This window comes from Rosa rugosa, chromosome 1 (genome assembly GCF_958449725.1).
Source record: "Rosa rugosa chromosome 1, drRosRugo1.1, whole genome shotgun sequence".
Lineage (NCBI taxonomy): Eukaryota > Viridiplantae > Streptophyta > Magnoliopsida > Rosales > Rosaceae > Rosa > Rosa rugosa.
The window spans coordinates 9895995-9907832 of NC_084820.1; the positions used below are offsets into that span (position 1 = coordinate 9895995).

The 11838-nt window shown below is 41.1% G+C and overlaps 3 protein-coding genes across 5 annotated transcripts; all 3 read left to right on the forward strand.

Annotated features, from left to right (window-relative positions):
• The first annotated feature begins 1301 nt into the window (after positions 1 to 1301).
• Positions 1302 to 4179, forward strand: LOC133715991 (CSC1-like protein At4g35870). Its single transcript, XM_062142720.1, has one exon. The coding sequence runs from the start codon at positions 1607 to 1609 to the stop codon at positions 4013 to 4015; it is 2409 nt and encodes an 802-aa protein (XP_061998704.1). The 5' UTR covers positions 1302 to 1606; the 3' UTR covers positions 4016 to 4179.
• A 960-nt stretch (positions 4180 to 5139) lies between these two features.
• Positions 5140 to 6260, forward strand: LOC133734762 (uncharacterized). The gene is made up of 3 exons (XM_062162374.1): positions 5140 to 5509; positions 5756 to 5807; positions 5888 to 6260. Exons 1-3 carry the CDS (start codon positions 5307 to 5309, stop codon positions 6080 to 6082), a joined length of 450 nt encoding a protein of 149 aa, XP_062018358.1. The 5' UTR covers positions 5140 to 5306; the 3' UTR covers positions 6083 to 6260.
• Positions 6261 to 7097: 837 nt separating this feature from the next.
• On the forward strand, positions 7098 to 10472 carry LOC133715999 (aspartyl protease family protein 1). Of its 3 annotated transcripts, none has more exons than XM_062142737.1 (10): positions 7098 to 7683; positions 7800 to 7911; positions 8303 to 8538; positions 8633 to 8857; positions 8972 to 9107; positions 9202 to 9275; positions 9376 to 9475; positions 9558 to 9615; positions 9970 to 10004; positions 10098 to 10472. In XM_062142737.1, exons 1-10 carry the CDS (start codon positions 7349 to 7351, stop codon positions 10332 to 10334), a joined length of 1548 nt encoding a protein of 515 aa, XP_061998721.1. In that variant the 5' UTR covers positions 7098 to 7348; the 3' UTR covers positions 10335 to 10472. The 3 variants fall into 3 exon arrangements, with proteins under 3 accessions (XP_061998721.1, XP_061998726.1, XP_061998713.1); XM_062142742.1 differs by having other exon boundaries at positions 9948 to 10004; positions 10098 to 10456; XM_062142729.1 differs by having other exon boundaries at positions 7100 to 7683; positions 9933 to 10004; positions 10098 to 10456.
• The last annotated feature ends 1366 nt before the right edge of the window (positions 10473 to 11838 follow it).

An 11838-nucleotide genomic window follows, 5' to 3' on the forward strand; every position in this document is an offset into this window, starting at 1 on the left:
GGATGCCTTAACTATCACCAAATTGGCTGAAATTTTGCAGAGGTGATCTATACATTAGGACCTAAAAACTGAACGGTTAAGATGTGAAAATGTGATCGGATTGTGGGAGAAAACGAGAAATCCGTACCGTTCGCACCGTAGCCAGACTATATATATATATATATATATATATATATATATAGCAAAAATATTGAAAAAGGAAATACATTTTATATATATATATATATATATATATATATATATATATATATATATATATATATATATATATATATATATTTTTTTTTTTTGAATTAGCCCGAGGGGCGATAATATCATTCAACTCAAGCTAGAATTGGCCGTTACATACCCTTCTGCTGCCATTTAAGGACATAGACAGACAAGAAGACAGTGGTAGTATCCATAGTGGTACATAGAAATAGACATACTCATTATACATTCAAATATGTAAAGGTAGCGGAGATCCTCCTTTAGTACTACTCTAGAGGCACTAGAGGTACTTAAAAAAAGCACAATTGCTTAGCTTCCTAATACAAGGAATTATTGTAATTTAGACAAAACTAAAAAAACATAGAATTGGGCCTAGGGCAAAAAACCCTAGCCCAAAAATAACCAGTCTAGAGCAACTGCAAGAGAAGGCCCGCCCAAGCTCATTAGGTTTGGCTTGTCCCAGACCCAGCCTCTATCTCTAGCAAACGCTGAACCAACACTGCAGTTCCAGTGCAGTTCCGCCGAGCCACGCTGCCACGATTGCTCCTCTATGATCCTCGCCGCCACGAATGAAACTCCATGACCAAAACCCACAAACCAAGCTGCCATGACCCGCATCGCCGCTAACCTGCCCTGCCGATCCTAGTCACGTCTACCCAGGAGCATCAAACGAGGTCCTTCGATCATGCACCGCATGGCACCGCATCCCAGAGATTTCCACTCGAAATCTGAAGCCAAAAACCAGCCTGCAAGAACTCTGAGCAACACTCCTTCAGATTCCCGGAATGTTAGCGTCAATCCCCGTCCGGCAGCAGACCGAGCGGCGTAGGCGAGGCCTATGCTTGGGCTGCCTCAGAACAAGGGCGATCTCTCAGTGCGAAAACCTGCCGCCGACCTAGGGTTTTGGAGAGAGCCCCAAAAATTGAGAAGAGCTCGTTTTGATAAGTGATAAAGCAATATTACATTTTATATCTTTAACTATACATTTTATACATTTAACTAGGTACGAAAATATTGAAAAAGGAAATACCGAAAAATAAACTAAGCAATACTGACTATTTATTTCGAACTCTCTCTAGATTTGGGCCAATTTTATTCTTTGCGGACTTTGGACTCTCCACTCCCAAATTCAGCATTTTTTCTTTCCCAATTTTCTGTTTTTTTTGTCCTTTAATTTCTTCGTCTTCCTCACCACCTGCACCCCCAAATTCTCAAAACCCTCAACCCAAACCCTCCACGAATTCGCCCCTAAATCGAGTTCGATTCCCCACATGAAGAAAGACCCAATTCAATTGAGCTTCAATTACTTCCAATCCCCACCAAAAAAAAATCCCAAATTCTGGTTGTTCCAGCCCTAATTCCTCAACCCTAATTACTTCCAAACCCTAGCTCCTCCATGAACGACACTCTCTCTCCTCCGCCGTCCCCCGGCGATGGCGACTACGCCGCCTGGTACGGCAACATCCAGTACCTCCTCAACATCTCCGCCATCGGCTCCTTCTTCTGCCTCTTCATCTTCCTCTTCGTCAAGCTCCGCTCCGACCACCGCCGCATGCCGGGACCCTCCGCCCTCGCCGCCAAGCTCCTCGCCGTCTGGCACGCCACTGGCCGCGAAATCGCCCGCCACTGTGGCGCCGACGCCGCCCAATTTCTCCTAATCGAAGGCGGCAGCTGCGGCCTGCTGCTCTCCCTCGCCGTCCTCGCCGTGCTGGTCATGCTTCCGTTGAATCTCTACGCCGGGACGGCCGTGCTCGGCGATCAATTCTCGCAGACGACGATAAACCATATCGAGAAAGGTTCAGCTTTACTTTGGGTGCATTTTGTTTTTCTGGTTGTGGTTGTTGTTTTCGTGCATTTTGGTATTTCTGCTATAGAGTCAAGGTTGAAGATCACTAGGATTAGGGATGGGAATGGGAATATGAGTGACCCAGGTTCGGATTCCACAGCTCTTTTTACTATAATGGTGCAGGGGATACCGAAAACTATAGGGAGTGATGGGACTGTGTTGCATGAGTATTTTCAGCATAAGTATCCTGGTAAGGTTTATAAGGTTGTTTTGCCAATGGATTTGTGTGCATTGGAAGAATTAGCGTCGGAGTTGGTTAAGGTTAGGCATGAAATTGCTTGGTTGGTTGCGAAAATTGACTCCCGGCTCTTGCCTGAAGAGAGTATAGAAAATGGATATGGACCGGCTTTGTCAGAGGGAGCATGGGGCTGGGCTTTTAATCTATGGAGGAAGGTGAAGGATTTAGGGCATCATGCTGTGGCTAGCTTGGGTTACACGGATGATAGGAGGTTAGGAGAGTTGCAGGAATTGAGAGCTGAATTGGAGACTGAACTGGCTGCTTATAAAGAAGGCCGTGCAGTGGGTGCTGGAGTTGCGTTTGTGATGTTTAAGGATGTGTACACTGCTAATAAAGCGGTTCAGGACTTTCGACATGAGAAGAAGAGGCGGATAGGGAAGTTCTTTTCTCTCATGGAGTTGCGTTTACAGAGAAATCACTGGAAAGTTGAGCAGGCACCATTGGCAACAGACATTTATTGGAATCATTTGGGATCGTCCAAGGTCTCACTGAAGTTGCGGAGAGTTCTTGTGAATACATGCTTACTGTTGATTCTTCTATTTTTTAGCTCTCCTCTTGCAATTATCAGTGCTGTGAAAAGTGCTGGACGGATCATAAATGCAGAAGCTATGGACAATGCTGATTTGTGGTTAGCTTGGTTTCAGAGCTCAAGCTGGCTAGGGAGCCTCATCTTTCAGTTTATGCCCAATGTCATTATTTTTATAAGCATGTATATCGTAATTCCATCAGCACTTTCCTATCTCTCCAAGTTTGAACGACATCTTACAGTTTCAGGAGAGCAGAGAGCCGCACTTCTTAAGATGGTTTGTTTCTTCCTGGTAAATCTTATTCTTCTTAAGGGTCTGGTTGAATCATCTTTAGAGAGTGCCCTGCTAAAAATGGGAAGGTGCTATTTGGATGGAGAAGATTGCAAGAGGATTGAGCAGTACATGAGTGCATCATTTTTGTCAAGATCCTGCCTTTCCTCTCTGGCATTTTTGATTACAAGTACGTTTTTGGGGATATCATTTGATCTATTGGCTCCGATCCCTTGGATAAAAAGGAAGATTCAGAAGTTCCGGAAGAATGACATGCTGCAACTGGTCCCAGAACAAAGTGAAGAGTATCCATTAGAAACTCAGGAGCCTGATACTCTACAAAGACCCTTGATTGTGGAGAACACATATTATGATTCTCCTAGGCTGAATGGAATGGATATGCCGGGACATGATCTTTCTGAATACCCCATCAACAGAACCTCTACAGCCCCCAAGCAGACATTCGATTTTGCGCAATATTATGCATTCAATTTGACAATATTTGCCCTCACATTTATCTATTCTTCATTTGCTCCACTTGTGGTTCCGGTTGGTGCAATATATTTCGGGTACAGGTACGTGGTTGATAAGTACAACTTTCTGTTTGTCTATCGGGTCCGCGGCTTTCCTGCTGGAAATGATGGGAAGTTGATGGATACAGTCTTGAGCATCATGCGTTTCTGTGTTGATTTGTACCTGCTTGCAATGCTCTTGTTCTTTTCGGTTCATGGAGACTCAACAAAGCTGCAAGCAATATTCACACTTGGGGTGTTAGTAATGTACAAACTGTCGCCTTCTCACAATGATAGATTTCATCCTGCTGTTTTGGAAGGCATACAAACTGTAGACAGTTTTGTGGATGGACCCATTGATTATGAGGTCTTTTCACAGCCTAAGTTTGATTGGGATACGTATTACACATAGAATTTCAGTACAACTTCTTTATTCACTAATAGTTCAACTTGTACCTTGCCTTTGTAATTATTGTGCATATTGCTGTTATTATGAAGAAAAGAAAAAGGGAAAAAAAAGAAAAAGGAAAAGAGAGAGGAGGTGCTCTAATCTCTCTGATGTTCATTTTGTGATTATCTTACGTGTTCATGAGATTAGATTGCAAGAAATTGGCCAAGGTGATTACTACGGAGATCATTTATTTTATTTACTCAGTTTCAGCATTTCAGGAACAGGCACCGTCGGCGTCTGTTAACTGTCAGATTTGGCCATGTCTGCCTGGATTTGACCTAGATCGGATCAAATATCTTGCCTTACCTCACACGCTCAGTTCTTTGGTTTTTTTCGTTGGTGTTCAGGGAGGCATAACTTGAGACTAAACGGAACCAAAATCAATGGTGCATTCAGTTTGTTTGTCCGTTTTTTAGTGCCAGAATAATGGGCAGTACGTTTAGATTTGTGCAACAATAGTGAAAATTTTCGTTTTGGTTATGCGCAAAGCTTTCTTCGTGTTTTCAAATGTTTCGAATCTTGGTCACTGGTTGTAAAGTTTCTTAAATCATAGTTAAGAATCTACCATAAATTGGAAATGCAGGATTCCGGTTTGCTTGACTTGAGTAGAGCCTTTAATCTATTAGTTGAGTTTGATGGAGGGATAATAACTCGTCATAGGATACGAAGACCATTTCATCAACGAAATAGAAGAAACAAACTGAACTAACCGAGTGAATTTAGTCTCCTGCAAGAGAGAAGAAGGTTCATAAATTTTGTGTGAGAATGTGAAAAACATGTAAGTTTTTCATGATCACAAAAATGGGGATAAAGAATGATTCAATAATTCGGATAATGCAAGTTTTACTTTGGACCAAATAAATGGTAAGCAAAGATGTAAATTGAGAAATATTAGGAGATAAAAGCCAAGATTCATCCTCCTAACTCCGCTCCTGGCCAAGCAAATTACTCATTTCCTTCAAAGAGGGTCTCTACTATACTTGCACAGTTGAACAGGGTCTCTTCAATCAAATGTGGCTGTGGCCTCCACTTATTACTAAAATTTCCCACTTCCCTCTCTTAAATGTGTGGTTACTATTTAAATAAATACACAGGTTGAATATCTTAATTACCATTTCAATGAGGGTAAATAAATAGCAACAGTTGAATTGTCAGTCACAAGTTAATCCTTTCTTTTCTTGTATACTTGTGACTTTGGTTTTCTGCTTCTTCTTCTTCCTCTTCTTCAATCTTCAGCTGTGTAATTTTGGTTATGAAGGGAAGGCAGAACACACCAAGGAAAGAAAGTATGCCTCATTTAGGAGTCAAAAGCCTTCTTCTTGATTCAGGTCCTGCTGAGGCAAACAAGCTTGCTGGCTCTGCAACCATTTACAACCAGCCTCTTTGCCCTAAGCCTCGCAGAGTTGGCTCTGCCATACCTGAATTCCTCAAGCCTTTAAGATGTAACAAGCACAGGTTTAATTTCATCTTTTCTCATTCTTTTACATGTAACATTTACCTTACTTTTTCCACTTCCCATGTTATGTTTTATGAACAATTGAAATTGGATTTTTACGGTTACATTGAAAGGGATCGAACTCTACCACCTTTCATCATTTAGGCTAACTACAAGGGCTTAAACAATACTCGGATTTCATTTTCGTAGAAAAACTGTAGAAACTTTATCCCCCTGATGATGTTTGTTTCATTTTTGGTGACCAGCCAACAAAACTCAGATGAAAGAAGTGGAATTCTGAACATGATCAGTGAAAAGGTCAGCATATTCATCCTTACTGAATTTCAGTGACAACATAAAATGACAGATTAAAGTAATCCTGTGGATTAATCATACAGGATCTAATATTTGATGGAAGAGAACCTTTATGCACCAAGTGTTCACCAACATGTTACTCAGGCTCTCCACCAGGAAGAACACCCAACCCTTTGGTTCATGATGTGCAGTTCATTCACCAAATGGAGCTTCTTTCACCATTTACCAGAACAAAGCTTTCGGATAAATTTGGATTCACATCTGCTTCTCCAGTATAAGCTTAGCCTCAGAAATGGTGTTCAATCCCAACTCCTTGGGAGATTGTATCCTGAAAATACTTTTCAGGGTTCATGATTTTTTTTTTTTGTAGTAGTAATTTGTATAAGCTTGTATTGTAAGTGTAATTTTTGGGTATCAAGTTGTATATATTATGAGATGAATTAATTACCTCGGATTTATCTTTGTGTATACAAGATTGTGATAATCTGCTCTCAGTTTTTCTACTAAGGCAACTTCTAACCCTGATCAAAGAAAAAGTAACAAAATTTCCAACACTTAATAAGCACAGAAAAACATATTTAACTAGTTCCGTCTGATGAGCATAGGAAAACTTTTTCTTCGTTCAATAACTAGTAAACCAAGTAATCAGTTATGCATGTCTTCCACAGCTCTCATTCTAATCATTTGCCCAGAAAGCCTGATGCGTCCACCAGTACCTCTACCTCATGTTTTAATCGAGTAGAGAACTGGAAAAACGACCCTTGTTGCTACTGCAGAAGTTTGTCCATTTTCATTGCCTTTTGTTCTCCAAGAAGTAATACCAAACAGGCCCAAAAACGCTTATGGAGTTCTGGTCAAGTCGTCGTAATGATAAGAATAAACTCTATTAACACCCTTAAGAACAAACTCCAATACACGAAAAACTCCACCAATACTCATGGTAAGATTTTCCGATTATCAAATTTTGTATGGTACTGGTGTATAACTTATTATAAGATAAAGTAAATAGATTGAACGCATTGCTCATGTCGAATCTCTTATTTATTTATTTTCTTTAGTAAATAAAATAAGCGAAAACATAAAAAGAATACCACTTACATCATTCTCCTTGTTACAGAAGTCTAAGACTACGTTTGGAAAAGCTTATAAACAGCTTAAATGAAAAGGAATGGACAGTAACGTGTGTTTAAAACTGAAAACAAAATAACAGTTAGTCAGTTAAGTCAAAGTTCTTTTAGAGCTAAATGCAGAAGTTCACTCAACCTAACCGGGATCATGATAAAAGAACAAAGCGCGCCAAAAGCACCGCCGTTTCACACACACTTCCGAGTCTCGACTTCTTTTAACTGTCACTGAATCCTGTAGGACCCACACCAACTCCCACACACACTCACCAACTGTCAAGTAATGATCTCCCCACCCCCAAAAACTGCATATCTCTCCCACTTCTCAGATTTGAACCCAAAAAAGATTCAATCTCGTTCTTTTTCTCTACACAAAAAAGATTCAATCTTTTCAACAAGGAAGAGAAACCCAACTCACCAATGCTTACTCTTCGTAAGCTCGCCTCCATCTCCCTCGTTTTCCCATCAATCTTCTTGACCCTTCTTCTTCTTCTTCTTCTTCCAAGCTGCGACGGCCGCGTCTTCAGCTTCGAGATGCACCACCGCTTCTCCGACCCCGTCAAGCAGTGGTCGGAGGCCGCCGGAAAGCTCTCTCCGGTTGCCGCCACCAACCTCCCCGAGAAGGGCAGCTTCGAGTACTACGCCGAACTCGCCAACCGCGACCGCCTCCTCCGCGGCCGCAAGCTCGTCGAGTCCTCCGACACCCTCGCTTTCTCCGACGGCAACTCCACTTTTCAGATCACCTCTTTGGGATAGTACGCTTCCTTCTCTCAAAGTTTCCATTTTTAGTTTTACTTTCTTAAAGTTTCGATTTTTAAGTTTTGGGATTCTTGAAAATTAGGGATTTTATTTTATTTTTTGTTTTTGGTAGTTTGCATTATACGACGGTGCAACTGGGGACGCCGGGAATGAAGTTTATGGTGGCGCTGGATACCGGGAGTGACCTGTTTTGGGTGCCTTGTGAAGGAACAGCTTATACTCCTGTAAGTTTAAGTTGGGTTCTTTTTTTCTTTCTTCAATTCTGTTAGTGTGGAGAAAACTTGTGTCTATTGCTAATTGGGTAGCGGAATTGTTGGGTTTCAAGTAGTGTTGATGAGAATGTCATTAGTATTTTGGGGTCTTTTCTGTTTGATTGTGCGGATTCTTGTTAAGGGTTGACAAGAAAATCTGACCTTTATTTGAAGCTGATCATGAACTTAGGAACAGGAAGCTATGCATTTGTTTCTGTATCTTAAGGGTTGACACTCGATATCTTGTTATACTGTTAGATTTGAGGACAAGAATGGTGGCATTGGTGTTTTAATGCGTTCAGCGTCTATTGTTTCTGGCTTTTGCATGTAGTACTTGACTAATTGGTGCATTTTGCTGTGGCAGAATTTTGAGGTCAGCAAATATGACCCGAAAGGGTCATCGACTAGCAAGAAAGTCCGTTGCAACAACAGGTTGTGTATGCAGCGTAATAAATGTCTGGGAGCATTCAACACTTGCCCTTATAGGGTCTCTTATGTCTCTGATCAAACTTCTACGTCTGGGATATTGGTAGAGGATGTTCTGCACTTAACAACAGAAGATAGTCATCATGAATATGTTGAGGCATACATTACCTTTGGGTAAGTTCTGTGGTATTATAAGCTTTTGGAATCTTTTTATTCGTTTTGGATTAAAATCATGTATTCAGCTGAAAGGGCATTGTGAATTTTGAAGTTGTGGCCAGGTGCAAAGTGGTTCATTCCTGGATATTGCTGCTCCTAATGGTTTGTTTGGTCTTGGTATGGAGAAGATATCTGTTCCTAGCATTTTATCCCGGGAAGGCTTTACCGCAGATTCCTTTTCCATGTGTTTTGGACATGATGGAGTTGGGAGAATCAATTTTGGTGACAAGGGGAGTCCTGACCAGGAAGAGACCCCATTTAATTATAACCCTTCACAGTAAGTGGGAATCTCAGTTACTTGATGCTAGTTATTCGTGAGATCAGATACGATTGTTATTTAAAAGGATGTCTTGACATTGTTTTTATCTCCCATTATTTGTGATGCATGTAGTCCAACCTACAACATCAGTGTAACTCAAATTAGAGTGGGGACAGATATTATGGACATTGATTTCACTGCTCTTTTTGATTCTGGGACTTCTTTCACATATTTGGATGACCCAACTTATACAAGGATTTCAGAGAGTGTAAGCTGCCCTTCTCTACGCACACTCACAGAGGTTACATACATATATCAATACCCATATATAACTCATAACTAATGCTTTATGACTATTGCAGTTCAATTCACAAGCTCGAGATAAGCGTCGTCCACCTGACTCAAGGATTCCATTTGAATATTGTTATGATATGAGGTCTCATTTAGGTCTTTTGTCTGTGCTTTCTTTTTATTCTAACTCCCAATCTGATTACTTGTATTTTATTTTTAATAATTCCTCTTCTTTCCATTTGCAGTCCAGATGCAAATGCTAGTTGGATATCTGGTGTCAGTTTAACCATGAAAGGTGGAAGCCAGTTTGAAGTATACAATCCAATCATTGTTATCTCCACTCAGGTAATGTTTTGTTATACTTTATTTGTTTTTTTTTAGTCAGGAATAGTGATAACTAAGTATCTTCATTGCTGATGATTTGCAGAGCGAGCTGGTCTATTGCCTGGCTGTTGTCAAGAGTTTGGAACTAAATATAATTGGACGTAAGTCTTCTTCATAGCAGTTTTCGCATGCTCTAATTTATAAACTTAAAATAAGCAAATGGAATACATGCCTAGGAACTTAGGATTTGATTTACTTCAATTAAAGCCAACAATAACTCAGTTTATTAACTTCTTTTGCTGCTGGTAATCCATAATGATTGATGACGTAGGCTTTAACAGTGAATTAGAAAACAGCTACTGTGACTTTCTTTGGTCCCAAAGTTGAAACAGTAGCCTGCTTTAATAGATATCTAGTTGCATTGCATTTGTTTACTGTTAAATGTTGGCTTATGCTTCAGCTATTGATCCCTCTACAGAAAACTTCATGACAGGCTACCATGTTGTATTTGACAGAGAGAAAAAGGTTTTGGGCTGGAAGAAGTTTGACTGTATGTGTTACTCATCTAGATGCACACACACCTATGCTCTATGGCCTTACGTATGATCTTTTTCCCTGACCAAGTTTCTTTACTGCCATGCAGGCTATGACACTGAGGACCATCATACTTACTTGCCTTTTAAACCACGGTCCTACAATGTGCCTCCTGCTTTTGCTCATGGACTACGCAACCATTCTATTTCAGAATCAGCAAAAAAGACCAGCCAGACTTCAGCTGCTTCTCTGCCTTACTATAGTCATACTTCTCTTCAGACTTGTTTTCTATTCACCATCCTCCTCTTCCTCTTACCGTAACTGTGATATGACAATCCTTTTCTAGTCTGTTGCAGAGTTCTGTAGGGTACATAAGAATGTAGAATTCTAGAGTGTAAATCCTCTCTAATCACTCCCAGTTTACACCATGGCCAGATAGATCTTGTAATACCTCCCCCCAGCTCTGATGTAAATCCTCTTACCATCTAGCTGTTGGGAAATTAATCCCCCCCGTCACGCAAGTACTACTAGTAGAGATGGAAAGAAGAAATAAGCAAACCAATAAGACAACAAGATTTAACGAGGTTCGGCCAATTTCCTTGCCTACGTCCTCAGAGAGTTTTCATCTTCACTAATGAGAGAATTACACAAGTACAAGATTACACCGCTCAAATTTATACACAACTTGAGCACTCGTGTTTATACCCAACCCGAGCCTTGTATCCAATCGGATACCCCTTGTACACCCTCTCTCAATCCTAGAAGATTACTCTACCCCAAGAGCTATACACGCCCTTGAACACACTCCCCCTATCTTCTACATCTCGAAGACCCTTGGAGTTGCTACTGATCTCTCTCTCTGGAGTTTGGGCTCTCTGCCCTCTCTCCCTTTGTTTGTTGCCGATGTGGGGATTATATACAAAGAAAGCAAAGCTCTGCAGCTCTCTCTCTCTTCAGTTCCTTTAATAAGAAAAGGGAAAAAAAGGAATCACACTCTCTCTCCAGCTCTCTCTTCAAAGCCGGTTGCATGCTTTCTCCTTTTCTTCTTTTCCCTTGCATGCTTTTTCCTTTTCTTCTTTTCCCTTGCATGCTTTTTCCTTTTCTTCTTTTCCCTTGTCTCCTGCATGTCTCCTGCATGCCTTGTCTTCCACTTTCTTTATCTCCTCCAATTAAGGAGGGATCCCAACAATCTCCACCTCCCGACTTAAATGGAGAGCTCCGCAACACAACTTCAATCTTTGAAGTCATCTCAATTTGAGACACAGCTTGTTATACCCACAAGCACACTACCACTTCAGTCTGAAGTTCATCTCATTCTGAGACCTGCTTGTTATGCCCACAAGCAATCCATTGGCCTTATTCTTTCACCAATTACACATAATCTGAATCAATTGCAAGTGGTTCTAACTCCCCCTGATTCAATCAGCCAATGTCATGTGTAACTGCACCGAGGCAACAATCACTAGTTGGCTCCGAAGAGGGACCTCGACTTCACCCCTTCCCCAGCAGGATTTACCTTCTCACCATCGTCTGGAACCTGGAAACATTTGACTGGCGTCTCGGCTATCCCCGCAAACGAGACCCACCACAGGTACCTGCATCCTTGTGCACACCGTTTCCCTTCAACCTTCGAGGTCTAAGTTTTTTTTTTCTTATCAGACGGAACATACTTCCACACTTTTCTCCCTGCATTATTAGAACCATTCAGCCAGGTAAACACAACTCCCCTGCTGTTGACACCTACAGCCCTTGGAGTGTAACTGGCTCAACTTCGAGAAAAAGTGTCATAACCTTTGGAGTGTGAGAAATTCTCCAAGATTACAAAAAAACATTTGCTACACCATCCTTGG

Excerpts from the sequence above, each read along its gene's own strand:
- LOC133715991 (XM_062142720.1), top strand. The coding sequence starts at position 1,607 with ATGAACGACACTCTCTCTCCTCCGCCGTCCCCCGGCGATGGCGACTAC.
- LOC133734762 (XM_062162374.1), top strand. The coding sequence starts at position 5,307 with ATGAAGGGAAGGCAGAACACACCAAGGAAAGAAAGTATGCCTCATTTA. Across the intron at positions 5,510-5,755 it reads TTAAGATGTAACAAGCACAG|CCAACAAAACTCAGATGAAA; the intron begins GTTTAATTTCAT and ends TTTGGTGACCAG. Across the intron at positions 5,808-5,887 it reads TGAACATGATCAGTGAAAAG|GATCTAATATTTGATGGAAG; the intron begins GTCAGCATATTC and ends TTAATCATACAG.
- LOC133715999 (XM_062142729.1), top strand. The coding sequence starts at position 7,349 with ATGCTTACTCTTCGTAAGCTCGCCTCCATCTCCCTCGTTTTCCCATCA. Across the intron at positions 9,476-9,557 it reads TCATTGTTATCTCCACTCAG|AGCGAGCTGGTCTATTGCCT; the intron begins GTAATGTTTTGT and ends GATGATTTGCAG. Across the intron at positions 10,005-10,097 it reads GGGCTGGAAGAAGTTTGACT|GCTATGACACTGAGGACCAT; the intron begins GTATGTGTTACT and ends ACTGCCATGCAG.